Below are 24,229 nucleotides of genomic sequence, written 5' to 3'. Positions count from 1 at the left end.
TCAAAACCTGTGCAAAGGAAAAGTTGCCCAGTTGCCCATAGCAACCAATCAGATCGCTTCTTTCATTTTTAACAAGGCCTCTGCAAAATGAAAGAAGCAATCTGATTGGTTGCTATGGGCAACTAGGCAACTTTTCCTTTGCACAGGTTTTGATAAATCTCCCCCATTGTTCCTAGAATCCCAATAGAAGTTTTGTTGCTTTTAGTACGAATCAATTTATTGCCCCTTTTAATATATAAACCAACATTTATAGGATCCCTGTAATAGCTCTCTTTGATCTTATGGGTTATTCCATTCTTATGGGTTACTCCAAGAACTGGCATGTCAATTCTTTCCGTGGGATCTGCTCGGAAATGCATTGCTGTCTATGGAGGCGGTGCAGTTCCGAGTGGTCGTAGCTTGGCGGTCCAGGCGTGCAGCCTTTGGAATGTCCATTCCACAGGCTGCAGGCCTGGACCGCCAAGCTACGACCACTCGGAACTGCACCGCCTCCATAGACAGCAATGCATTTCCGAGCAGATCCCACGGAAAGAATTAACATGCCAGTTCTCGGAGTAACCCATAAGAATGGAACCCATAAGATCAAAGAGAGCTATTACAGTGATCCTATAAATGTTGGTTGGAAATCCTGCCACGTGCACGACATGGCAGAATCCGGTTAAAAAATACTGGGAGCCTGTTGCAACCGAATTTAAACTTTTTCGAATTTTGCATCCGAGTGGGTTTTATCTGCCATATTTTACTTGAAAATTCTGCAGTGAAAATGCAGCCATAGGGTATGTTCACACAGCAGAATTTCCACAATTCCGCAGAAATTCCATTCAGCAAAGCTTGGTGAACGGAACTGCAACAGAATTTCGCAGAACACAGAAATCCGCCGAAATTCAAGCCCCATTGACTTCAATGGGATTCCGCCGCAGAATTCCGCAAAATATAAGGCTGGTCTTATATTTTTGTGGAAAGTGAAATTTCCATGGCGGAATTCCTGCCACAGAAATTCCACTGTCTGAATGGGACTGTGGAATCCCATTAAAATCAATAGCCAGTGAATTACTGCAGAATTTATGGCCGAATTCTTACATAGACTTCTGCATGGAAATTCTGCCGTGTGAACATAGCCTTATGATCTTAAGGTTTTCTAGACTTAGAGTGCATCCACACCACGTTTTGTCCATACGGCTGCTGAATCTGGCGGGGAAATTTAAAAAACCTGCTGCTGACGTATCCCACGCCCCATTTAAGAGTGCCCTTAAGATTTTGCATAGGACATACTATATACCTACCTGTCTTCAATCTAGCTTCCCAACAGTCTCTCCATTGTGTTTAAGGGGCTGTTTGGTCAACGGTATGCTGGGGCACACTTGGTGGTCATGCCCACTGGGGCCCTCTTTTGGAGCAAAATAGTTGCTTTGAATTCAGATCTCACAGGTGATTGGTGCCCGCTGCGCCCAGAGGTATGCCCCCTAGGGGACAAGCCCTCTAGTATATGCTTCTTTGCTATATTTAAATTGGCCCAGTTTATTTTACTGGCTGCTTGTGTTCACATCGCCTCCAGATGGTGGTCACTGGCTCTCTCCTTCTCAGTAGTCATCACCCGAGTCAACTCTGTAAGGATTTTCGAAAAGCTGTCATCTATTAAAGGAAACTTTATGGACCGCTTTTATAAAGTCGGGCAACCTTGGCCATCTTGGTCTCATTCTCCTGACATGTCCTACTATGTCATAGTGTAAATGTATACCTCATAACCTTTGATGTTCCATGGTGATGGAATTTATACTCTCTGACTCCTTCCATTTCTATTCACCCCCCCATTTCACCCCCCCCCCCCATTCCCGCTCCTTCCCCTTATTGGTTGATGATTGTTATTCTTACCGGTGTCTACCACTGGTAGATGCTCTTTCGTGTTGTATATGCTTCTCTTGCTTCTCGATCAGATTACTTTGTTTGACCCTAAAAACAGATTCTGCTGTACGCCATACTGCTAAATGATTTTACAATTGACTTACATTTTAAAACACAGATAGGCATTGTGACGCATCCGTTTTTCCTTGCTTTATACACTAGCGATGTCAATTACGCTTTTGTATACTCCAAAATCAGAGGTAATGAAACGGAAAGGATTGAAATGTAAAAAACATGGTGTAGTGTGAACCTAGCCTTACCAGAGAGTCACCAGAGGAGGGAGGCGAAGGCAATATTTGGGTTATATGCTGAACTTTAGGTTAAGGAATACCCTCCCCCCCTCTGTGTCTCTCGGCTGGACAGCTACTAAGGAACCTCCTCCACCTTTCCAATCGGTATATTGCTGTTACCTTCTCCTTCTTATGGACGGCTCTCTCTCTCCCAGACAAACATCTCCTGGACATCAGAGCTGGCTGTTCCATGGCCTGAGAGATCCCACAGTGCAAAGTCCTTTCAGCAGCACTGTGAGCTGTTAAAACGTTTGCATGCCTTCATACAGTCGATAATACAGGCCCCTGACAGTCATGTATCTCCAGGACTGCAGAAACCAAAAAAGGCTCTCAAGAAAGGTAACTTGATTTTACTTCCCAATTCTTAGTGCTCCTCTATGCTGACCTTTAGCCCTGTTTTCTTCCTAAGCCATTCCACTGATTCTGGTGGTTGCAGAGAAAACCCAGGTCAGTCACATATTTATATAGGGTTGCTATTTTTTGGGGGGGCTGGAATGCTGAACATGTTCAACCCCTGCAAAGCCTTTCCTTACCTTTGGCGCTGTTGGCGTTGGCAGGGTTAAAGGGTTAAGGCCATTTTCTCAACACCCTACACTGCATTATTGAGGTGCATGTTTAAGAAGTTCTACGTCGTGAAGAAGACTTGATAAAAAGACTTGATTTTTTATGCATAGTCCTTGCTTGTTCCAGTGCCACATAAAATACAATTTTAAGCTGCAATTTGTAACCTTTTTATTATTACTATTTTTTTTTTTTTATGCTGTGGTAGAACTGATATTGACACATAAGAAAATTTGGATATATATTGAAGTAAATATAGCTCCAGCTCTAGCTTGCATGCTAGGTGTTTTAAGCCTATTAGGGTAGGGTCACATGTGCCGTATTTTGCTGCGTATTTGCTGCCGCGTTTTTTTTCCTACCCATTGATTTCATTGGGTAGGAAAATACGCAGCAGCAAATATGCAGCAGAATAGGCTGCGGAATGAAAGAAAAAACAGCAGCAAAAGCAGCAAAGTTTGTTCTTTGGGCGACATTTTATTTTAAAGTATGGAACAATAGAGGAAAGATGCGGGTGGCACCACTGGACGCTAAAGTAGGCAAGAAAAAAAAAAAAAAAAAAAAAAAAAAAAAAATATATATATATATATATATATATATATATGTAGACAAAGGGGAGCCACAGCAAATCGAGGGGTGCAAGGAGCCAAGAAAATATAGCCTGAAAACAATGATCAAAATTGGGAGAAAAAATAAGCTACCGAGCACTCACCACTAAAAAACTTTAATCTTTATTAAGCCATCTAAAATGCAGAGGGGGTTCCTGGCAGATGAAGATGAAAAAAAACGCTGCGGCATAGCCGGACGTACGCGAGGCGACGGAGCCGTTTCGCGGTATACCGCGAAACGGCTCCGTCGCCTCGCGTACGCCCGGCTATGCCGTGGCTTTTTTTTTCATATTCATCTGATAGGAAGCCCTCTGCATTATTTTAAAGTATATTTCCATTTTAGAGAGAGAGAGAGAGAGAGAGAGAGAGAGAGAGAGAGAGAGAGAGAGTCCAAATATATTGAGTAACCTTATAAGTGCATTACAATACTTAATTTAAAATGATGTTATAAAATTATTACTCCAGAGCTACATTCACTATACGCGTTGCTGATTCAATGTCTGAACAGAATTTTCTGAACATTATCACAAGGGGGAGACATCCCCTTCCCTCTCCTGACGGTGCTGCTTTAAGTGTCACTGTCATTTGAATAAACATTTGACATGTGGTTTGGACATGTCAAAAGTATAGATTGCTACAGATCTCACTCCTGAGACCTGCTGCAGTTGTGAGCTATAACCCTGTGACGTGCACAGAAGTGCTCTTCACTACTTGGTCTGACCTTTTCACTCTATAGACTTATACAGTAAAAGGGTCGGGTTTGAGTGACAGCCGGGGAGTGAGTCATGCACTGTGTTCACTTCTCTCGCCTGTAACTCACGATCACAGCGGGTATGAGGAAAGGTGTTTGGACAACATGTCAAAAGTTTATTTAAATAACCATAATGCTTTTAAGCTAGAGCCAGAGCTTCTCATTGCTGTAGTAAAATTGTCCTGGCATTAGCTCTGACTACAGAAGAGGGATGGGGAGTCTGCAAGAAATAAACCTCTGCTCTTCTCACTACAAGATCTCTAGACTGCAGGGGGAGCACAGGGATCTGCAGAAGACATAAGCATGTGTCATTTGTATAATGTGAGTGTATGTGTAAAATGTTGGTGTATATGTGTAATGTGTGTAGTGTATGTACTGTATATACTGTATGGGGGAGATTTATCAAAACCTGTACAGAGGAAAAGTTGCCCAGTTGCCCATAGCAACCAATCAGATCACTTCTTTCATTTTGCAGAGGCCTTGTTAAAAATGAAAGAAGCGATCTGATTGGTTGCTATGGGCAACTAGACAACTTTTCCTCTGGACAGGTTTTGATAAATCTCCCCCTATGTGTATAAGCAACATATGTGGGTCATATAGCAGCACTACGCATGTGGTATATCATTACTGTTTGTATATGGCTGCATTCACACCTCGTTTTTTACATACGGGCGCCGGATCCGGCTGGAGGAGGGGCAAACCAGGTGCTCCCGTACCCCAGCCGGATCAGCCCGAGACTCCATTTACTTTAATGAGCCGACCAGAGTCAAACGGTGACTCCGGTTGGCTCAGTTTTGACCCGTATGCGGATTTGGACTGGACCTAAAACCGCAGTATACTACGGTTTTAGGTCCGGTCCACAACCGGATACGGGTCAAAACTGAGCAGACCGGAGTCACCGTTGGACTCTGGTCGGCTCATTAAAGTAAATGGAGTCACAGGCTGATCCGGCAGCGTCCGGTTTGCCCCTCCTCCAGCCAGATCCGGCACCCGTATGTAAAAAACGAGGTGTGAATGCAGCCTAATATAGCACATATTAACTGATGTCATAAGCATCTAACTCTCCGGCTTCAAAAACTGTCCTGAATAAAACACCTCAACACCATTGTGGAACTTGGTGTATGGTTTTTACTGCCGATTTTGATGTGGTTTTCATCATGTGGCTCTTTATGCAGATTACTCAAGCTCCCTAAAATTTCATGGTAACATAGTAACATAGTTTTTAAGGTTAAAAAAAAAAGACAAGGGTCCATCGAGTTCAACCTAAAACCCAACTGTGTTGATCCAGAGGAAGGCAAAAGACCCCCCATGAGGCTGATGCCAAATTGCCTCATGACAGAGGAAAAATTCCTTCCTGACCCCAATATGGCATCAGGATAAATCCATGGCTCAAAGTTCTATCCCCATAAATCTAGTATCCATAACCTGTAATGTTATTACTCTCTCAAAAATGATCCAGACCCCCCCCCCCACCCCCCCGCCCCTTGAACTTGTTCAGTGAGTCAGATATCACAGCATCATGTGGCAGAGAGTTCCATTATAAGGGTGCGTTCACCTGTGCGTATTTTCTGTAGCAGATTTGCTGTCACAGATTTCGTTACCCATTAAAGTCAATGGGCAACAAAATTTGCAGCAGATCTAGTGAGCTTACCGTATTCTAAGGGGAATTTCTAGCACTTTCCGGATTATTCAATTGTGCAGACATTCCGCACATTTTACACTGTGTGAACATGGCCTAAGGCTTTGCGTGGTATTGTGGCATCCCGGTACAGGACCTGGTCCTGTCCCTTTGTCTAAAGTCCCCTTAGCCAGAGTCCCTCCATGTCAATAGGGCTCTCCTGTAGGGCTAACCCCTAGTCGCCTCATATAAATGATATTTAATGTATATATATATATATATTTATATTTAATAAGTTATATAGGAATACCTCTGTATAGGACCTTAGAGGTCACGTGCCTTTAATTAAATTGTACTATGGTTTAAGGACCTTTGAGTCATGTGATACCCAGAGTTCACTGGATCAGGACTGACAGGTTCTGCTGACCAATAAGCTTTGTCCCACCCCCTTAATATATAAGGGGCTGCAGCCACTAAATTAATTCTCTTGTTCCTGCACTACAAAGCCAAGTACATATAATCATCTCATCAGCATCATCAATTCAAGCTAGGCCTGAAGCCTAATACCTAGCAGACACAAAACCGTCAGTTATTCCAAGCTCAAGCTACTAAATCCTGTGTGACTACTATCAACTCAAATATCCTAAAATAGTAGCACAGTGGCTAGCATCAAATGGACATTCCGTTATTTCTCTTTACCGTTTGTGGGACGGTTGGCGGTAGGACCATTAACCATAAGGAAACGACACCCTGGCGTCACGACAATTAACATCACCCTTGCAACACCCTAGACACCATTCCTCCCCTGGTTCACAACAGTATGCTCCACCAACTCTGGCAAGCAAGCATACCCTCGAACCTGGCACTTGCGCAAAATCCTTTTCATGACACAAGTTGTTATTGAAAAGGCAGATGCAGACAAAAAAAAAACATACATAAATAACACACAATAGCAGAAAAATAATACCAGCAAAAGGGAGGGAGGACAAGACAACCTCTGGGACCCCGTCTGGGGGGATTGGTGCCGCATCAGCATGGCCAGCAATATAAGGTACAGGGGAAGGGGTAATAAAGCATTTTAGCTGTCAGGATTCGGCAGGCTGGAGGTGGATCCTCTGTGTCAGAGAGGGATTGGCGTGGACCGTGTTGGTGGACCGGTTCTAAGTTTCTACTGGTATTCACCAGAGTCCGCCGCAAAGCGGGATGGTCTTGCAGCGGCGGTAGCAACCAGGTGGTATCCACCGGCAACGGCTCAACCTCTCTGACTGCTGAGATAGGCGCGGTACAAGGGATTAGGCAAGAGCAAGGTCGGACGTAGCAGAAGGTCAGGGCAGGCAGCAAGGATCGTAGTCAGGGGCAACGGCAAGAGGTCTGGAACAATGGCTTGGGACATACAAAGAACGCTTTCACTGGCACAATGGCAACAAGATCCGGCAAGGAAGGGAAGGGGAAGTGAGGTAATATAGGATAGTGCACAGGTTAACACACTAATTAGAACCAGGCGCCAATCAGTGGCACACCGGCCCTTTAAATCGCAGAGAGTCGGCGCGCGCGCACCCTAGGGAGCGGGGCCGCGCGCGCCGGGACAGAACAGACGGGGAACGAGTCTGGTAAGCGGGCCGGGATGCGAATCGCGAGCGGGCACGTCCCGCATCACGGATCGCATCCCGGCTAGGGACATTATCGCAGCGCTCCCGGTCAGCGGGTCTGACCGGGGCGCTGCGAACAGGAAAACGCTGCGAGCGCTCCGGGGAGGAGCGGGGACCCGGAGCGCTCGGCGTAACATTAGCCCACCCAGGGTGCTGCTGGGCCAGCCCACATATAACTGCACATTACCAAGGGGGGGGGGGGGCATAGCCCATGTCATGCCCCTCCAGAAGCAGGTGGCGTAAAAAAAACAACTAGAAAATGGGAGCACTGGAACAGAGCAGAGTTTTGCCTTGTTTGACTGCAGTTCTGACCATACTGAAATAAATATCATGGAATGACAACATTTAGATATAACGCAAAGTTAATATTTACCAATCGTGTCGTATCAATATGCAAACAGTGCTACGTGCAATTTTCTAAATCAGATCTGTTGACAGCAGAACAAAGGGAACTGAGCGTATTCACATAGTTTAAAAAAAGAAAAGATATGTAAACTGTATAATGTAAATCACACGTAAACTGTAAAATGTGTCAGTTGTGCCCATAGGTACAGAAATATTATATTCCCTAGCACTGTTATATTCAAAAAGCAGTAAATAGTATAAAAGTTCACATACAACAATAAAACTTAATCACTGTAATTATCCATCAGGGTATGTTCACCCGGCGGTATGTCCTTGTGGAATTCCGCATGGACATTCGGCTGCAGCAGAGTCTCATTAATTTCAATAGGATTTTGCTGCACTGTGGACACAGTGGAATTTCCGCTGCAGGTGTATTCTTTCTGCCGATTCAGCTTGGAAATGCATTGCCGTTGATGAGATGAAAGGCAGGTTTGGTAGTGGGGCTTTTCATACCTTTCCAGAGCCACTCCAGGTGTTCAGACTAACCCAGATCAACACAGGTGCTGAAGACAGCTCCTCACTGGGCTTTACTATTAGATGAGAGTCAGTCTGTAGGTGAGGTTGTGAGCAACCGGAACCTCCAATGAGAGTTTAAATCCAGATGTTTGTAGCCTCAAAAAAAGGGGAAATTTTGATCTGTGTGAATAAATCATTTGTTATTTACTCTGTTAGGTGGCTAGTAGGCCCCTGTATTGACAGGTAATTGTTCTGTATAGTTAGCGCTGGACAAGCAGAAATTTTTTTTGTGAAGGCTATAATTGATTTGTAAGTGCAAAATTGTAGAGGCTCTTGTCCCACTAATCACGAAATAGACCTGAGATACCCAGCTGACACCTATACCTGCGGTGTCTAAGAAAAATGCAGATTATTAAGTAAGAATCTGGGGCTAAAGGTCTCAGATATTCAGGAAAATATTTTATTTTGGTAATAAAATTTAAACAACAGTGGTATGTACCATATAAAATAGCCATAAAAACACATCCTTGAACCAGTAAGGTAAGCGGTTACGATTTCTTCAAGCATTTAGCCCTGCTTTGGGCAAGCAGGGCTAAATGCCAGAAGACTTCACACACTTCGGCAAACACTGCTACATGGGACCCTGTGCACATATGACGGGGCAACCAGTCACTAAACTGCTACTTACATCTGCGCGTGGTGAGTGACGTCATCGCAAGTAGTGCGCAGGGATGCCGAAATCCTACGCAGCGAGTGTGATGACGTCACTTATAACGCTCACCTCCGCCAGGAAGTCCCCGCAGGCAGATGTAAGTAGCGTTGTCCAGGTGGGGAATCTGTGCTACGGCTACCTAATGTGGGGAATCTGTGCTAAAGCTACCTAATGTGGGAAATCTGTGCTATGCTACCTAATGTGGGGAAACTGTGCTAAGGAACCTATTGTGGGGAATCTGTGCTAAGGCTACCTAATGTGGGGAAACTGTGCTGCGCTACTAAATGTGGGGAAACTGTGCTGCGCTACCCAATGTGGGGAAACTGTGCTGCGCTACCTAATGTGGGGAAACTGTGCTGCGCTACCTAATGTGGGGAAAATGTGCTACAGCTACCTAATGTGGGGAATCTGTGCTAAGGCTACCTAATGTGGAAAATCTGTGCTACGGCTACCTAATGTGGGAAACTATGCTACCTAATGTGGGCAAACTGCTACCTAATGTGGGGAAACTGCTACCTTCCTATTGTGGAGAAACTGCTGCCTACCTACTGCTTCCCGTCCGTCCGTCCCCACCACCAGTAGCACCATCATCCGTCAGCTCATGCTATTATCACAGGGAGGTAGGGAGAATATGGGGGGGGGGGGGTTGCTGGCGGATGATGGTGGTGCTACTGCTGGCGGGGGGTGTTGCTGGTGGATGATGAGGGGCGCATGCAGCCCAGCCTCACCCAGCCGCTACCTCCAGTGGCCCCCAGATAATTTGAGTTTGAGACCCCTGCTCTTTAGGTACAAAGAGAAAACAGCTAAAAAGTTTTCATAGCCCCCTCCCTCTTTCTAGCATTACCAATTAATAAAGTTACCTCGCTGAGGTCCTGAATACCCTTTGGATTATGTCATTAGTACCGTCTACATACTGTAGAACACAAGATTCCAAAGACTTAAACCTAACATTCCAAAAATGTTTGCTGATATGTACATAGCTTCTGGATGACCTTTAACCTAGGAATTCCTGGTAATATATTTGAGGGTCTACAGTGACTTAGCATTATATGTTTATATAGTTTATTATGTGTACCTCTAAGTGAAGCTGATTTCATGTAAAGTTGTCCAAAAGTACTAAAGCAGTCATAGTGTAGGGTAAACTTTTATCCTTCATTTATTCAATCAATTAATCCTGAAAACCCTCACAAAGGGCTGTCTGGCCAAAATTGATTTTTCACTTTTTCATTTACATTTTTTTTTAAAACTTTTTTATTAAAGTAAACTGGTCCTGTTTTAGATGAGCAGTCTATTATTATACTATTAATCTTAATGGAGATATGTCATGGAATAAAACTTAAGTAAACTTAATCCCCTAAATTCTGAGTGCTGGGATCCCCTGCGATCTCCTGTATGGAGCCATGGCTTTCCCGTGGAGCGGCGGACACGACACCTGCCCGAAGCAGGGGGCCGCCACTTCCTCTCCATACAGCTCCATGGGAGAGCCGAAGATAAACAAATGGCTCTTCCATCGAGATACATGGAGGGGTCGTGACACGCCGTTCCACGGGAGAGCTGGGGCTCCATACAGGAGATTGCGGGGGCCCCAGTGCTCGGACCCCCCGTGAGTTTTATTCAATGAGACTACTCCTTTAATATGAATATCAAGAAAAACAAAGTATGTAAGACCCCTTAATAATAACAAGGAGCAAGTCAAGAGAAGGCAGAGTTATTTCAAGGGTTCTTTAGCTCTGGATGTATAATGTGGAAACTGGCAATGCAAGAGCTGTCATTTAATGTATTGGGTGAAAGTAAAAATGATCCATTCTAAATTAAATGAGTATTATGGATACAATTTTTTATATATGTTGCTGGGGCAGCAATGAAATAAAACAAAACACATACTCGCTTATTTTGGTTCCTCTATGCCGCCCCCCCCCCCCCACTCCCTTTCACTATGATGACTTCTGGCTCCACACTGGTTGCGGGGGCTGCTACTTCCATTCCAAGACCAACTTGTCTTGTCCCACCTCTGTCAGTGATTGGCTAAGCGGGATGTCACTGCCACAATGAGTCTGTCTGGGAAGTAACAGCCAGCACAACCAGCGAGAAGCCAGCAGTTGTCCGAGGGGGAGCCACGAGGGAGCGAATGTGAAATTTCACTCTTCAGATACATCAGAAAGCTATGCTAGGTCTGGGCTGGTGTAGAATTGCGACTTTTTGGTGGGTTTTGCGACTTTTTCGCGAAAGTCGCAGTTGATAAATTTATTACCACTGCACACGACTAACCCTTAACAGTGTAAATCGAAATGGCGCAAAAAATAGCCTTAGGTGCAGCACTGTGCCTAAATAGAGACAAAATACACACAAAAACAGCTCTAAAGACAATGATAAATGCCCCCATTAGTTCTGTTATTTATGTACCCCCCTGTTTATAGTATATAAAGATTCTTTGGGCACTGGCATAATGCCAATAGACTGGTGTCGGGGGAACTGCAAAGCACTTTCAAAAATCTCAAGGTCTTCTCTAAGGCCCAGATTTATCAAACTGTGTGAGAGAAAATATAGAGTGATTTTCCCCAAGCAACCAATCACAGCTGAGGTAACTAGCTGAGGTAAAGTGAAAGCTGAGCTGTGATTGGTTCACATGGGAAAATCTCTCTATTTTTTTCTCTCACACAGCTTGATAAATCTGGGCCAGAAAGTTAAAAAGATTTGTAAATTACTTCTATTAAAAAATCTTAATCCTTTCAGTACTTATGAGCTTCTGAAGTTAAGGTTGTTCTTTTCTGTCTAAGTGTTCTCTGATGACATGTGTCTCGGGAACCGCCCAGTTTAGAAGAGGCTTGCTATGGGGATTTGCTTCTAAACTGGGCGGTTCCCGGGACATGTGTCATCAGAGAGCACTTAGACAGAAAAGAACAACCTTAACTTCAGAAGCTCATAAGTACTGAAAGGATTAAGATTTTTTAATAGAAGTAATTTACAAATCTAAAGAAAAGGAAAAAAGTGCAAGTGCAGCTCACAATTAATATATAAATTCTAACTGAGGTCAACAGGGCATGCAACTATACCACAGTTGCAAAATAATGCGAAATATGTATAGAAAAAATATTGCCCTGACCTTCCAAGGTAGTGTGATTAGTTAAATAAAAAATATGGATGACTGGATCGTACTCCAATAATAATTCAAAATAATTATTTATTTAACCCCTTCCCGACCTATGACATACCTGTACGTCATGGGTGGCAAGGTGTTCCCGACCCATGACATACAGGTACGTCATGGACATTACTGCCGCTACTCGCGGCACCCTGCAGCGCCCGGAAAGATGGTGGCTATCACTGATAGCCAGCCATCTTACCGTGCGACCACGGGGGGTTTCGTCCCCCTCCCCCCCCCCCAGCGATCGCTGCTATCAGCTGGTCAAATCTGACTAGCTGATAGCAGCGTTTCGCTATGAGAATACTTAGCAGCGCGGTGTGTGAGTTCCGATCACGGGGATCGGGACACACACCACTCTGCTAAGTGTCCCTGATCCGTCCCCCGGCGTCACTTACCCGTCGGAGCGGTGTCCCGAGCGGTCCCGGCGTCCTCCGTGCTGTCCCGGCTGCGCTGCGTCCCGGAGGTGAGTTTCCGGCAGCAGGGCGGCATCTTCATTGGCAGCAGTGAGATCGCCGTAAAGCGATCTCACTGCTGCCTCTGAGAGTTTCAAAACTGCAACTCCCAGCATGCCCAGACAGCCTTTGGCTTTCTGGGCATGCTGGGAGTTGTAGTTTTGCAACATCTGGAGGTCCACAGTTTGGAGACCACTGTATAATGGTCTCCAATCTGTGCTCTTCCAGATGTTGCAAAACTACAAATCTCAGCATGCTCAGTCTGTCCAGGCATGCTGGGAGTTGTAGTTCTCTAACATCTGGAAGAGCACAGATTGGAGACCATTATACAGTGGTCTCCAAACTGTGGACCTCCAGATGTTGCAAAACTACAACTCCCAGCATGCCCAGACTGCCCAAGCATGCTGGAAGTTGTAGTTCGGCAACATCTGATCCTTCAGATATTGCCGAACTACAACTTCCAGCATGCCTTGGCAGTCTGGGCATGCTGGGAGTTGTAGTTTTGCAACAACTGGAGGCACACTAGTTGGGAAACATTGTCCGTTTCCTACCTCAGTGCCTCCAGCTGTTGCAATTGTTGCAAAACTATAACTCCCAGCATGCACTGACAGACCATGCATGCTGGGAGTTGTAGTTTTGCAACAGCTGGAGGCACACTGGTTTGGAAACACTAAGTTTGGTTGCAAAACACTTGAAAGTTTATTACTTAACTTAGTGTTTCCAAACCAGTGTTCCTCCAGCTGTTGCAAAACTACAACTCCCAGCATGCACGGACAGCCAAAGGGCATGCTCGGAGTTTGCAACAGCTGGATGTTTGCCCCCTCCCCCCAATGTGAATGTACAGGGTACACTCACATGGGCGGAGGTTTACAGTGAGTGCTGCAAGTTTGAGATGGCGCAAATTTTGCGCTGCAGCTCAAACTTCCAGCGGCAAACTTGCTGTGAACCTCTGCCCATGTGACTGTACCCTAAAAACACTACACTACACTGACACTAACCTAAAATAAAAAGTAAAAAACACTACATATACACATACCCCTACACAGCCCCCCTCCCCCCAAAAAATGAAAAACGTCTGGTACGCTACTGTTTCCAAAACGGAGCCTCCAGCTGTTGCAAAATAATAACTCCCAGTATTGCCGGACAGCCATTGACTGTCCAGGCATGCTGGGAGTTTTGCAACAGCTGGAGGCACCCTGTTTGGGAATCACTGGCGTAGAATACCCTTATGTCCACCCCTATGCAAATCCCTAATTCAGGCCTCAAATGCGCATGGCGCTCTCTCACTTTGGAGCCCTGTCATATTTCAGGGCAACAGTTTTGGGACACATATGGGGTATCGCCGTACTCGGGAGAAATTGCCTTACAAATTTGGGGGGGCTTTTTCTTCTTTAACCCCTTATGAAAAGGTGAAGTTGGGGTCTACACCAGCATGTTAGTGTAAAAAAATTTATTTTTTACACTGACATGCTGGTGTTGCCCTATACTTTTCATTTTCACAAGAGGTAAAAGGGAAAAAAGACCCCCAAAATTTGTAACGCAATTTCTCCTGAGTACGGAAATACCCCATATGTGGGCGCAAAGTGCTCTGAGGGCGCACAACAAGGCCCAGAAGTGAGAGCGCACCATGTACATTTGAGGTGATTTGCACAGGGGTGGCTGATTGTTACAGCAGTTCTGACAAACGCAAAACAATAAATATCCACATGTGACCCCATTTTGGAAACTACACCCCTCACGGAATGTAATAAGGGGTGCAGTGAGCATTTACACCCCACTGGCGTATGACAGAGTTTTGGAACAGTGGTCTGTGAAAATGAAAAATAAAATTTTTGATTTGCACAGTCCACTGTTTCAAATATCTGTCAAACACCAGTGGGGTGTAAATGCTCACTGCACCCCTTATTAAATTCCATGAGGGGTATAGTTTCCAAAATGGGGTCACATGTGGGGGGGGTCCACTGTTCTGGCACCATAGGGGCTTCCTAAATGGGACATGCCCCCCAAAAACCCTTTCAGAAAAACTCACTCTCCAAAATCCCATTGTCGCTCCTTCCCTTCTGAGCTCTCTACTGCGCCCGCCGAACACTTTACATACGCATATGAGGTATTTCCTTACTCAAGAAAAATTGGGTTACCAATTTTAGGGTGATTTCTCTCCTTTTACCCCTTGTAAAAATTAAAAAATTGTGTCTACAAGAAAATGCGAGTGTAAAAAATGAAGATTTAGAATTTTCTCCTTCACTTTGCTGCTATTCCTGTGAAACACCTAAAGGGTTAAAACACTTACTGAATGTCATTTTGAATACTTTGGGGGGTGCAGTTTTTATAATGGGGTCATTTATGGGGTATTTCTAATATGAAGATCCTTAAAATCCACTTCCAACCTGAACTGGGCGCTGAAAAATTACGATTTTGAAAATCTTGAGAAAAATTGGAAAATTGCTGCGGAACTTTGAAGCCCTCTGGTGTCTTCCAAAAGTAAAAACTTGTCAATTTTTTTATGCAAACACAAAGTAGACATATTGTATATGTGAATCAATATGTAATTTATTTGGAATATCCATTTTCCTTTCAAGTAGAGACTTTCAAAGTTAGAAAAATGCTAAATTTTCAAAATTTTCATGAAATTTTTAGATTTTTTACCAAGAAAGGATACAAATATCAGTGAAATTTTACCGATAACATAAAGTAGAATATGTCACGAAAAAACAATCTCGGAACCAGAATGATAAGTAAAAGCATTCCAGAGATATTAATGTTTAAAGTGACAGTGGTCAGATTTTCAAAAAATGCCCAGGTCATGAAGGTGAAAATGGGCTGGGTCATGAAGGGGTTAAAATGTATTCTAATACAGTGCATTACTCCTCACAGGGCCCTTGTGAGAAAAACACATATAGTAAATATACAAGGTTAAACAATCTTAAAATGTGAAAATATGCAGATATTAAAAAATGGCACTGGCATATGAAATAGCTCTATATGGACATATTGATCTGATAACTTTGCAGTATTAAAGAGATGCGGTATAAGTGTCCTTTTGTATGACAATTGTATATCAAATTGGATACTTTGTTACCGGTCCTGGATGGTGTGGCTCTGACAGCTCTCGCTGAGGCAATATAGTTGTTCCTGTGCCTAGATATCACAGTCAGTGGTCTTAGATGGTGCTGTGGCTTTAACTCTCGGGGTCCAGATGTTACGCGGTGGTGGTCGTCACAGGCTGGTGGCGCTGGCAGGCGCTGATGGTAAATTCGCCGGGAGACCGTGCGCTGGCAGACGCTGATGATATCGATCTCCTCACCACTGAACTTGGAGGAAGCCGAAGACCACACGTTGGGTAGATGGGACTTGCCTCGTGTGGATGGCGTGTGACGTCAGCTGAGCCGGAGCTGGCCAGGTAAAATCAGGACCGGACACTAGTCTGGATCGACTAATGCGTAGGATATCCACAATATGATCAGCTTACTCCGTGAGCAATAGGTAGAGTTCGTAAAGAGCATAAATGCCAGTGGACAAGACTAGACTAGACGCGTTTCAGGGTTCTCAAATACGACCCTTTCCTCAGTAGTCATGATGGTTACTAACAATGTTTGTCTATTTATAGGAGCACGAATCCCATGAATCAACAATATTCTAAGTAATATCAAAAACACGAAATGGATAATCAAAAGAATTACCTAGAGAGCAAAACATAAATGAATGTGTATGTGAATACCGTCTAAGACGGAAAATAAGTGTTTTAGATTACCTATTACAATATTGTGAATATAGGTGAAGCTGACTGAGCTACTTATGGTATTATAAAACATAGATAATTAAATGTCTTTCACACAGTTACAATGTAAAAGTGAACACTATTAAAAAATGAAAATAAAAATAAAAGTGAGAGTAAAAATAAAGATTGGAAATAAAAATAGAAATAAAAATAAAGAATTATGAGGATAAAAATAAAAATAATAATAAAATGAAAATAAAAATGAAAATAAAAATATAAAAATATAAAAAAATAAAGAAAGAAAAATGGATAATAGAAATAAAAATAAAAATACAAATAAAAATAAAAACGAAAACAAAAAATAAAAAATGTAAATAAATATAAATAGAAATAAAAATAAAATAGAAATTAAAAATGAAATGAATATATATAAAAAAAAATGCTGAAAAAATTTATAGATACATATGGAATATGAATAAAACTGAAAATAAAATATAAATGTAAAGATGTGAATGTAAAGGATGGGGTCAGTCCATGGGGCACCCCCCTAAATCACTACAGGGGTGATCTCATGGGCCAAGTACATCCCCTACAGAAATCCAAATAGTTCAAAACTGGAGTTGAGTCCCCCTGGTTCTAAAGTTGCAAATTCAAAGATCTTCTTACTTTCAGCCTTGGACATTTTGAGCAGATAACTGCCACCACGCCAATCTTGTTTATCTAATTGGAAACCAGTGAAGGAGAGAGAAGACATATCGCTGTTGTGGATGGTAGAAAAGTGAGCTGATAACGGATGTTTTAAGTTTTTGTTTTTGATGTTATTAAGATGTTCTGCTATCCTCATCTTGAGGGCCCTTTTGGTACGACCCACATACTGTTTTTTACAGCCACATTCAATTATATATAGCACACCTTTTGAATTACAAGTGATTAGTAGTGTTGAGCGGCATAGGCCATATTCGAATTCGCGAATATTCGCGAATGATCCCATGGGCCAAGTACATCCCCTACAGAAATCCAAATAGTTCAAAACTGGAGTTGAGTCCCCCTGGTTCTAAAGTTGCAAGGTTGCAAGGTGGGGGCACTCTTACCATCACGTCCCCCGATAGTATATACTCGGGCCCCAAATTTGGGCCTTACTGTTGCACCATCTATAAAAGCTCCCCTAAGGAAACACAACACCACCTGGTTAAATACAAAGGGATTTGTGAGGTGTGGGACATGTGCCAACTGTATGAAAATCAAGGGTCCTAAAAAAGTTCTAGAGATCTGTTCTAAAACCAATTCGTTCAAATGGAAAATAGAAGAGCTAATCACCTCTTCTATTTTCCATTTGAACGAATTGGTTTTAGAACAGATCTCTAGAACTTTTTTAGGACCCTTGATTTTCATACAGTTGGCACATGTCCCACACCTCACAAATCCCTTTGTATTTAACCAGGTGGTGTTGTGTTTCCTTAGGGGAGCTTTTATAGATGGTGCAACAGTAAGGCCCAAATTTGGGGCCCGAGTATATACTATCGGGGGACGTGATGGTAAGAGTGCCCCCACCTTGCAACCTTGCAACTTTAGAACCAGGGGGACTCAACTCCAGTTTTGAACTATTTGGATTTCTGTAGGGGATGTACTTGGCCCATGGGATCACCCCTGTAGTGATTTAGGGGGGTGCCCCATGGACTGACCCCATCCTCTACATTCACATCTTATTTATACATCTTTACATTTATATTTTATTTTATTTTCAGTTTTATTCATATTCCATATGTATCTATAAATTTTTTCAGCATTTTTTTTTATATATTTTCATTTCATTTTTAATTTCTATTTTATTTTTATTTCTATTTTTATTTATTTACATTTTTTATTTTTCGTTTTCGTTTTTATTTGTATTTTTACTTTTATTTCTATTATCCATTTTTCTTTCTTTCTTTTTTATATTTTTATTTTTCTTTTCATTTTTATTTTCATTTTATTATTATTTTTATTTTTATCCTCATAATTCTTTATTTTTATTTCTATTTTTATTTCCAATCTTTATTTTTACTCTCACTTTTATTTTTATTTTCATTTTTTAATAGTGTTCACTTTTACATTGTAACTGTGTGAAAGACATTTAATTATCTATGTTTTATAATACCATAAGTAGCTCAGTCAGCTTCACCTATATTCACAATATTGTAATAGGTAATCTAAAACACTTATTTTCCGTCTTAGACGGTATTCACATACACATTCATTTATGTTTTGCTCTCTAGGTAATTCTTTTGATTATCCATTTCGTGTTTTTGATATTACTTAGAATATTGTTGATTCATGGGATTCGTGCTCCTATAAATAGGCAAACATTGTTAGTAACCATCATGACTACTGAGGAAAGGGTCGCATTTGAGAACCCTGAAACGCGTCTAGTCTAGTCTTGTCCACTGGCATTTATGCTCTTTACGAACTCTACCTATTGCTCACGGAGTAAGCTGATCATATTGTGGATATCCTACGTATTAGTCGATCCAGACTAGTGTCCGATCCTGATTTTACCTGGCCAGCTCCGGCTCAGCTGACGTCACACGCCATCCACACGAGGCAAGTCCCATCTACCCAACGTGTGGTCTTCGGCTTCCTCCAAGTCCAGTGGTGAGGAGATCGATATCATCAGCGCCTGCCAGCGCACGGTCTCCCGGCGAATTTACCATCAGCGCCTGCCAGCGCCACCAGCCTGTGACGACCACCACCGCGTAACATCTGGACCCCGAGAGTTAAAGCCACAGCACCATCTAAGACCGCTGACTGTGATATCTAGGCACAGGAACAACTATATTGCCTCAGCGAGAGCTGTCAGAGCCACACCATCCAGGACCGGTAACAAAGTATCCAATTTGATATACAATTGTCATACAAAAGGACACTTATACCGCATCTCTTTAACACTGCAAAGTTATCAGATCAATATGTCCATATAGAGCTATTTCATATGCCAGTGCCATTTTTTAATATCTGCATATTTTTACATTTTAAGATTGTTTAACCTTGTATATTTACTATATGTGTTTTTCTCACAAGGGCCCTGTGAGGAGTAATGCACTGTATTATAATACATTTTAAATAAATAATTATTTTTAATTATTATTGGAGTACGATCCAGTCATCCATATTTTTTATTTAACTAATCACACTACCTTGGAAGGTCCGGGCAATATTTTTTCTATACATAATTTACAAATCTGTTTAACTTTCTGGAGTCAGTTGATATATAAAAATATTTTTTTTCCTGGATAACCCCTTTAAGAATTTCTATCTTTTAGGGCGGCTCTCACAAGCTGTTTTCAGGGCATTTTGGGGGAGCGTTATCAAAACCTGTCCAGAGGAAAAGTTGCTGAGTTGCCCATAGCAACCAATCAGATCTCTTCTTTCATTTTTGAGGGGCCTTTGTAAAAATATAAGAAGCGATCTGATTGGTTGCCATGGGCAACCCAGCAACTTATCCTCTGGACAGGTTTTGAAAATTCTCTTCCCTTTGTTTCCACTTTTTTTGCAGTCTTGTTCTTCCTTCTTCAGCTTCAGGCATTGTTCCCCTCTCTAACTCCCAATTGTCTCTTAACCATGGGCTCGACAAATTCCAAAAGCCAGATTGCCATGGCGACTAAAAATTCATCCTGGCACCTAGGTGTTTGTTTGCTTGAGCACTGGTGGCATGTAACTACACCCAGATACACTCACCAGTATTAAATCTAAGGCTGAGCCCCCTATGCCAAGATGGAAGCTGCTCTGGTGGTGGCTGGCAGTAGCTCCTCTCCCACTTCCTCCTATTTGTAGGCTTCTGTGCGGCCTCCAGAATGCCCAAGGCTGCGGCATGGCCGCAGAGGATGTGTCTCTGACCATTCATACTACATCCTCCTTTGGATACAATTACCATCTTATGGGACCTGAGGGAGTGATCCAGTCATGGACTGTTGGTAAACTGTTATTTGCACATGTAACTGTATCTGATTATCTATATCTATATCTGCATTTTGTTGTGCATAACACTGCATTCTTTTTGTTCTGTATGTTATCCCCTGATGAACCCCATATTTTAAGGAGGTGAAACGCGTTGGAATTTTTCACTTCTTTACAAGAATGGTAATTTTTGGGGTCACTTGGGCATTCTGTGGGAAGCATCCGTAGTTTTTGATACTGTAACCACTGCACCCTGGTATTTAGACTATTTTGTGGCTAAGTTGATAGCTATGGTGCATACTCCAGACTCTCTGTGATTAATCATATTCTTGTATATTTTTTGTAAGAGACCTTTCGTTTGTATCCCTAGATTTGTGTTGTATCTTTTAATGTATGCCTTATAAATGTTGAGTTATAGACAGAGCTTGCTTTTACAATAATGCGTGTTTTGTACGACTCTACCGGAAGCATCAAAGACCCTTTACTTCTCAGTGATTTCCATTAACCCCTTTAAGGTTTTATTATGAAACAAAAGACCCCATTGCTATTGGAATGCCTGGCCTCGTGTTTATGGCGAGTTACAGCACTATTGTTTTGAAAAGTAAAGGATACGCTAATGTTGATGTTTGGTTTGTCTGCCAAAGTTTTTTTCTTCTTCTTCTCTCTTCTTAAGGATCCATTATTATCTTTTCTCCTCTACCCATGAACAGCTGTGCATCCATAACCCCTCACTCCTCACACAGCCAAACAAACACTTCAGTATTTGTCTAGGGACCAAGAGATGCGGATTGTTGATTGGCTGTGGATGTCACATGGGCAGTGCTATTGGTGCCAACAATGCTGTATTTTTCAGTAATGCCGTGTTTTTAGTGAGGCATTAACCAGGTGCGAGACAACATGTAAGGTCCATAGATAAGAAAGATGTTTATATTTCTTACAATTATTTTGCATGAAAATAAAGCAACACATAAACCCCATGTATAACTCATGGGGGGGGGGGGGAGATTTATCAAAACCTGTCCAGAGAAAGATTGCTGAGTTGCCCATAGCAACCAATCAGATCGCTTCTTTCATTTTGCAGAGGCCTTTTCAAAAATGAAAGAAGCGATCTGATTGGTTGCTATGGGCAACTCAGCAACTTTTCCTCTGGACAGGTTTTAATATATCTCCCCCATAGTGTTTTCTATACAGCAGTACCTTAGTGTCTTAGGCTTTGTTCACTATTTTTCTCCTGTAAATTTTAACAGAGATTTTGATTTTCTAACAAATTCTCCTAGTGGTGGCGCTGCAGGGGAATGTAATGTGTTCAGGTTTCTAGTGAATACCTCCACAAGGCACTTCTCATTAACCATTCAGCTCCCAGTTTTGTTTAGTGCTAGTGCTGCAATGTATATGTTAAAGGTGCTGAAAAACTATTTAGAAAAACATAAATAAGAATAATAATCATAGTTGGTGGGGTCTTTGACGTTATTCCGATAAAAGAGTATTTTTAGAGTATGTTCTTTCTAATGACATATTTTTCCATTGGAAAAATCTATTGTGGAATCTGCAGTGGAAATCTGAAACTGTAGATTTGCAACGTTTGTTGTGGATTCCTCTATAGATTTCAGTGGGAATGGAAAGACAAATTTGTGTATTGTGGATTTTCAATGTGTATTGGGGATTTTCAATTACCACTGTAAAAACTGCATATAAATCCATGTCAAATAGCTTATAGATTTCAGATGCAGATTGCTATGAGAATTTTGAGGCATAAAGCTGAACTCGGATTGGTTGCTCTGGGCAAATAGGACAATTTTAATAATCTGCCCCAATATACAGCTTATGGTTCCATTCACTGTGTATTCAGGGTGGCACAGCTGATCAGTGGGGTTCCCAGTATCGGCACCCCACGGATCAGATATTAATTATCTAGTCTGACGATAGGTGATCAATAAAAAAAAGTCCCAGAAAACTCCTAAATATCTCTGTAAAAAACTTTAGAACAAGTAAAAAAAAAATAAAAAAAAACACAAACAACTGACCAAGACTTTCTAAAACTGTTTATTTTTATTAGCGTATGCTTAGACTAAGTCAGTCTAAGGCCATGTTCACATGGCACATTTTCAGAGCAGGAATCAGGGGAAAAAATGCCAGCGGCGTCTGCCTGTGGAATGTCCAGCTGGAAATTTTCCGGCCGGACATTCCACCATGTGAACACAGCTTAAGAATGCACCAATGCCTAGAAGTCCTGATCATGATGCGCCTTACCTCTAGTGGCTGTTGTGAGAAGATATTGTATTTGCTGCTGGGAACCATGGATGATGCCCTTGTCAAGGAAAACAACCTAGCAAAATACAAGCAACCAAAAATATGCATATATGATTTTAAAAAACAAAAACAAAATATAACCCTTTTATCAAAAACAGAATTGAATTCTAAATGTTATCCTGTCAGCAGTCCATTATGGTGAAATAGTGATGTGAACGTGCCATATTTGCCTTTATTTGATTAGATTTGATTGCTTTTTCAAAGGTCTGCAGGCTTGAAGCCCAGAATCTAGATCTATGTTGAACAACTCTTAAGCTTATTGCAACTCCATGTTGTTCCAGCAACCCCTGCTGGATGCCTTGTGATTTTTTTTGCCATTTCCTGTTAAAAAAAGTAATTCCAAGCACTTGTTGCCCTCCTGTGACCCCCATTTACCAGAATGTCTGGGCAACAACTGGTCACTTTTTTATCAGTTTTTTTTTTCAAATTTGGCTCAGAGCCCGTTTACATCTCATTTTGGCTATTGTTGCACTGAGCGCTCCGGCCACTCACTCTGGCCGTGAGCCCTCTCCTTCTTCTTCCTCCGGCAGGCCCAGGATTCGCATTGCGGGACATGCCCACATGTGAATCTCAGACTGTCACTTACCCTCTGTTCCTGCTGACTTCCCCGCTGCCTCGCGTGCGCCGGAGCTCTGAGATTTGAAGGGCCAGTGCGCCCATAATTAGTAATTACACCTGTCCCTTCTTTATAAGTTTTTGCACCTCCCTCTAACTCTTGCCAGATCTTTGTGTGCCGTGAGCCCCTAGAGAAAGCATTTCAGTGTTTTGCCCTGCTTGTGTTCTGTCCTTCCGCTTAGTGACCTGACCTTGCCTTCCTGTCTGTAGACCTCCTGCTATCCTACCTGACCACACATCTGAGCCACCAGCCCTGACCTTCTGCTTTTACTGACTACAAGTTGTCTCATCCTTCCTTTGCCACGTTATACCTCGGCTGCCTGTGGGGACGAGTCGTATCAGGGGTAGCGACCTGGGTGCCGCAGCAAGACCATCCTGCTTTGCAGAGGGCTCTGGTTAAAACCAGCGGCACCTTAGACTCCGCTCCCTGGTACGGCCCAAGCCATCTTCCTCTTCCTTGTGTAGAGGCTTCATGACTCAGTGCTCTATGCATTTGGAGTTCATGGCTGATCAGTTCCCTTCAGAGCAGGCTAAAGTGGCGTTTGTTGTCAGTCTATTGTCTGGAAAAGCCCTGGCCTGGGCCACTCCTCTCTGGGATCGTAATGACCCTGTCTCCTCAAACCTGCCGGCCTTCCTAGCTGAATTCTGCAGTGGTTTTGAAGAACCCGAAGGAGCCGTTTCAGTCGAGATGGCTATTCTGAACCTCTGCCAAGGGAACTCCTCCGTTGGCGGTTCAATTCCGCGCTTTTGCCTCTGAACTGGCTTGGAACGACGAGGCCTTATGTGCTACATTTAACCCCTTGAGGACCAGGCGTTTTTCGTTTTTTGCACTTTCGTTTTTTACTCACCTTTAAAAAATCATAACTCTTTAAATTTTTCACCTAAAAATCTGTATTATGGCGTATTTTTTGCACCACCAATTCTAATTTGTAATGACATCAGTCATTGTACCCAAAAATCTACGGCGAAACGGGAAAAAAAATAATTGTGCTACAAAATTGAAAAAAATATGCAATTTTGTAACTTTTGGGGGCTTCCGTTTCTACATAGTAAATTTTTCGTCAAAAATGACACCTTTTCTTTATTCTCTAGGTCCATACGGTTAAA

At 42.6% G+C, this 24,229-nt stretch overlaps 1 protein-coding gene across 5 annotated transcripts in view; it reads left to right on the top strand.

Moving 5' to 3' along the window:
• The window catches only part of LOC130293643 (insulin-like growth factor III), a 47,608-nt gene that overhangs the window by 7,916 nt on the left and 15,463 nt on the right, over positions 1–24,229 (top strand). Inside the window, exons 1-2 of one of the 5 annotated variants that reach the window (XM_056542561.1) lie at positions 159–204; positions 2,348–2,531. The exons of 1 other annotated variant lie outside the window; for it this stretch is intronic. In XM_056542561.1, coding sequence (XP_056398536.1) covers positions 2,487–2,531 — 45 coding nt within the window. In that variant the 5' untranslated portion in view covers positions 159–204; positions 2,348–2,486. Of the gene's footprint in view, positions 1–158; positions 205–2,347; positions 2,532–4,394; positions 4,431–21,544; positions 21,599–24,229 lie in introns of those variants that run through there. 3 more of the 5 variants (XM_056542563.1, XM_056542564.1, XM_056542565.1) reach the window with 3 other exon arrangements.

Source organism: Hyla sarda, chromosome 10 (assembly GCF_029499605.1).
Source record: "Hyla sarda isolate aHylSar1 chromosome 10, aHylSar1.hap1, whole genome shotgun sequence".
Classification (NCBI taxonomy): Eukaryota; Metazoa; Chordata; class Amphibia; order Anura; family Hylidae; genus Hyla; species Hyla sarda.
The sequence above is the reverse complement of the archived record's forward strand: the minus strand, read 5'-3'. Positions and strand labels throughout refer to the sequence as shown.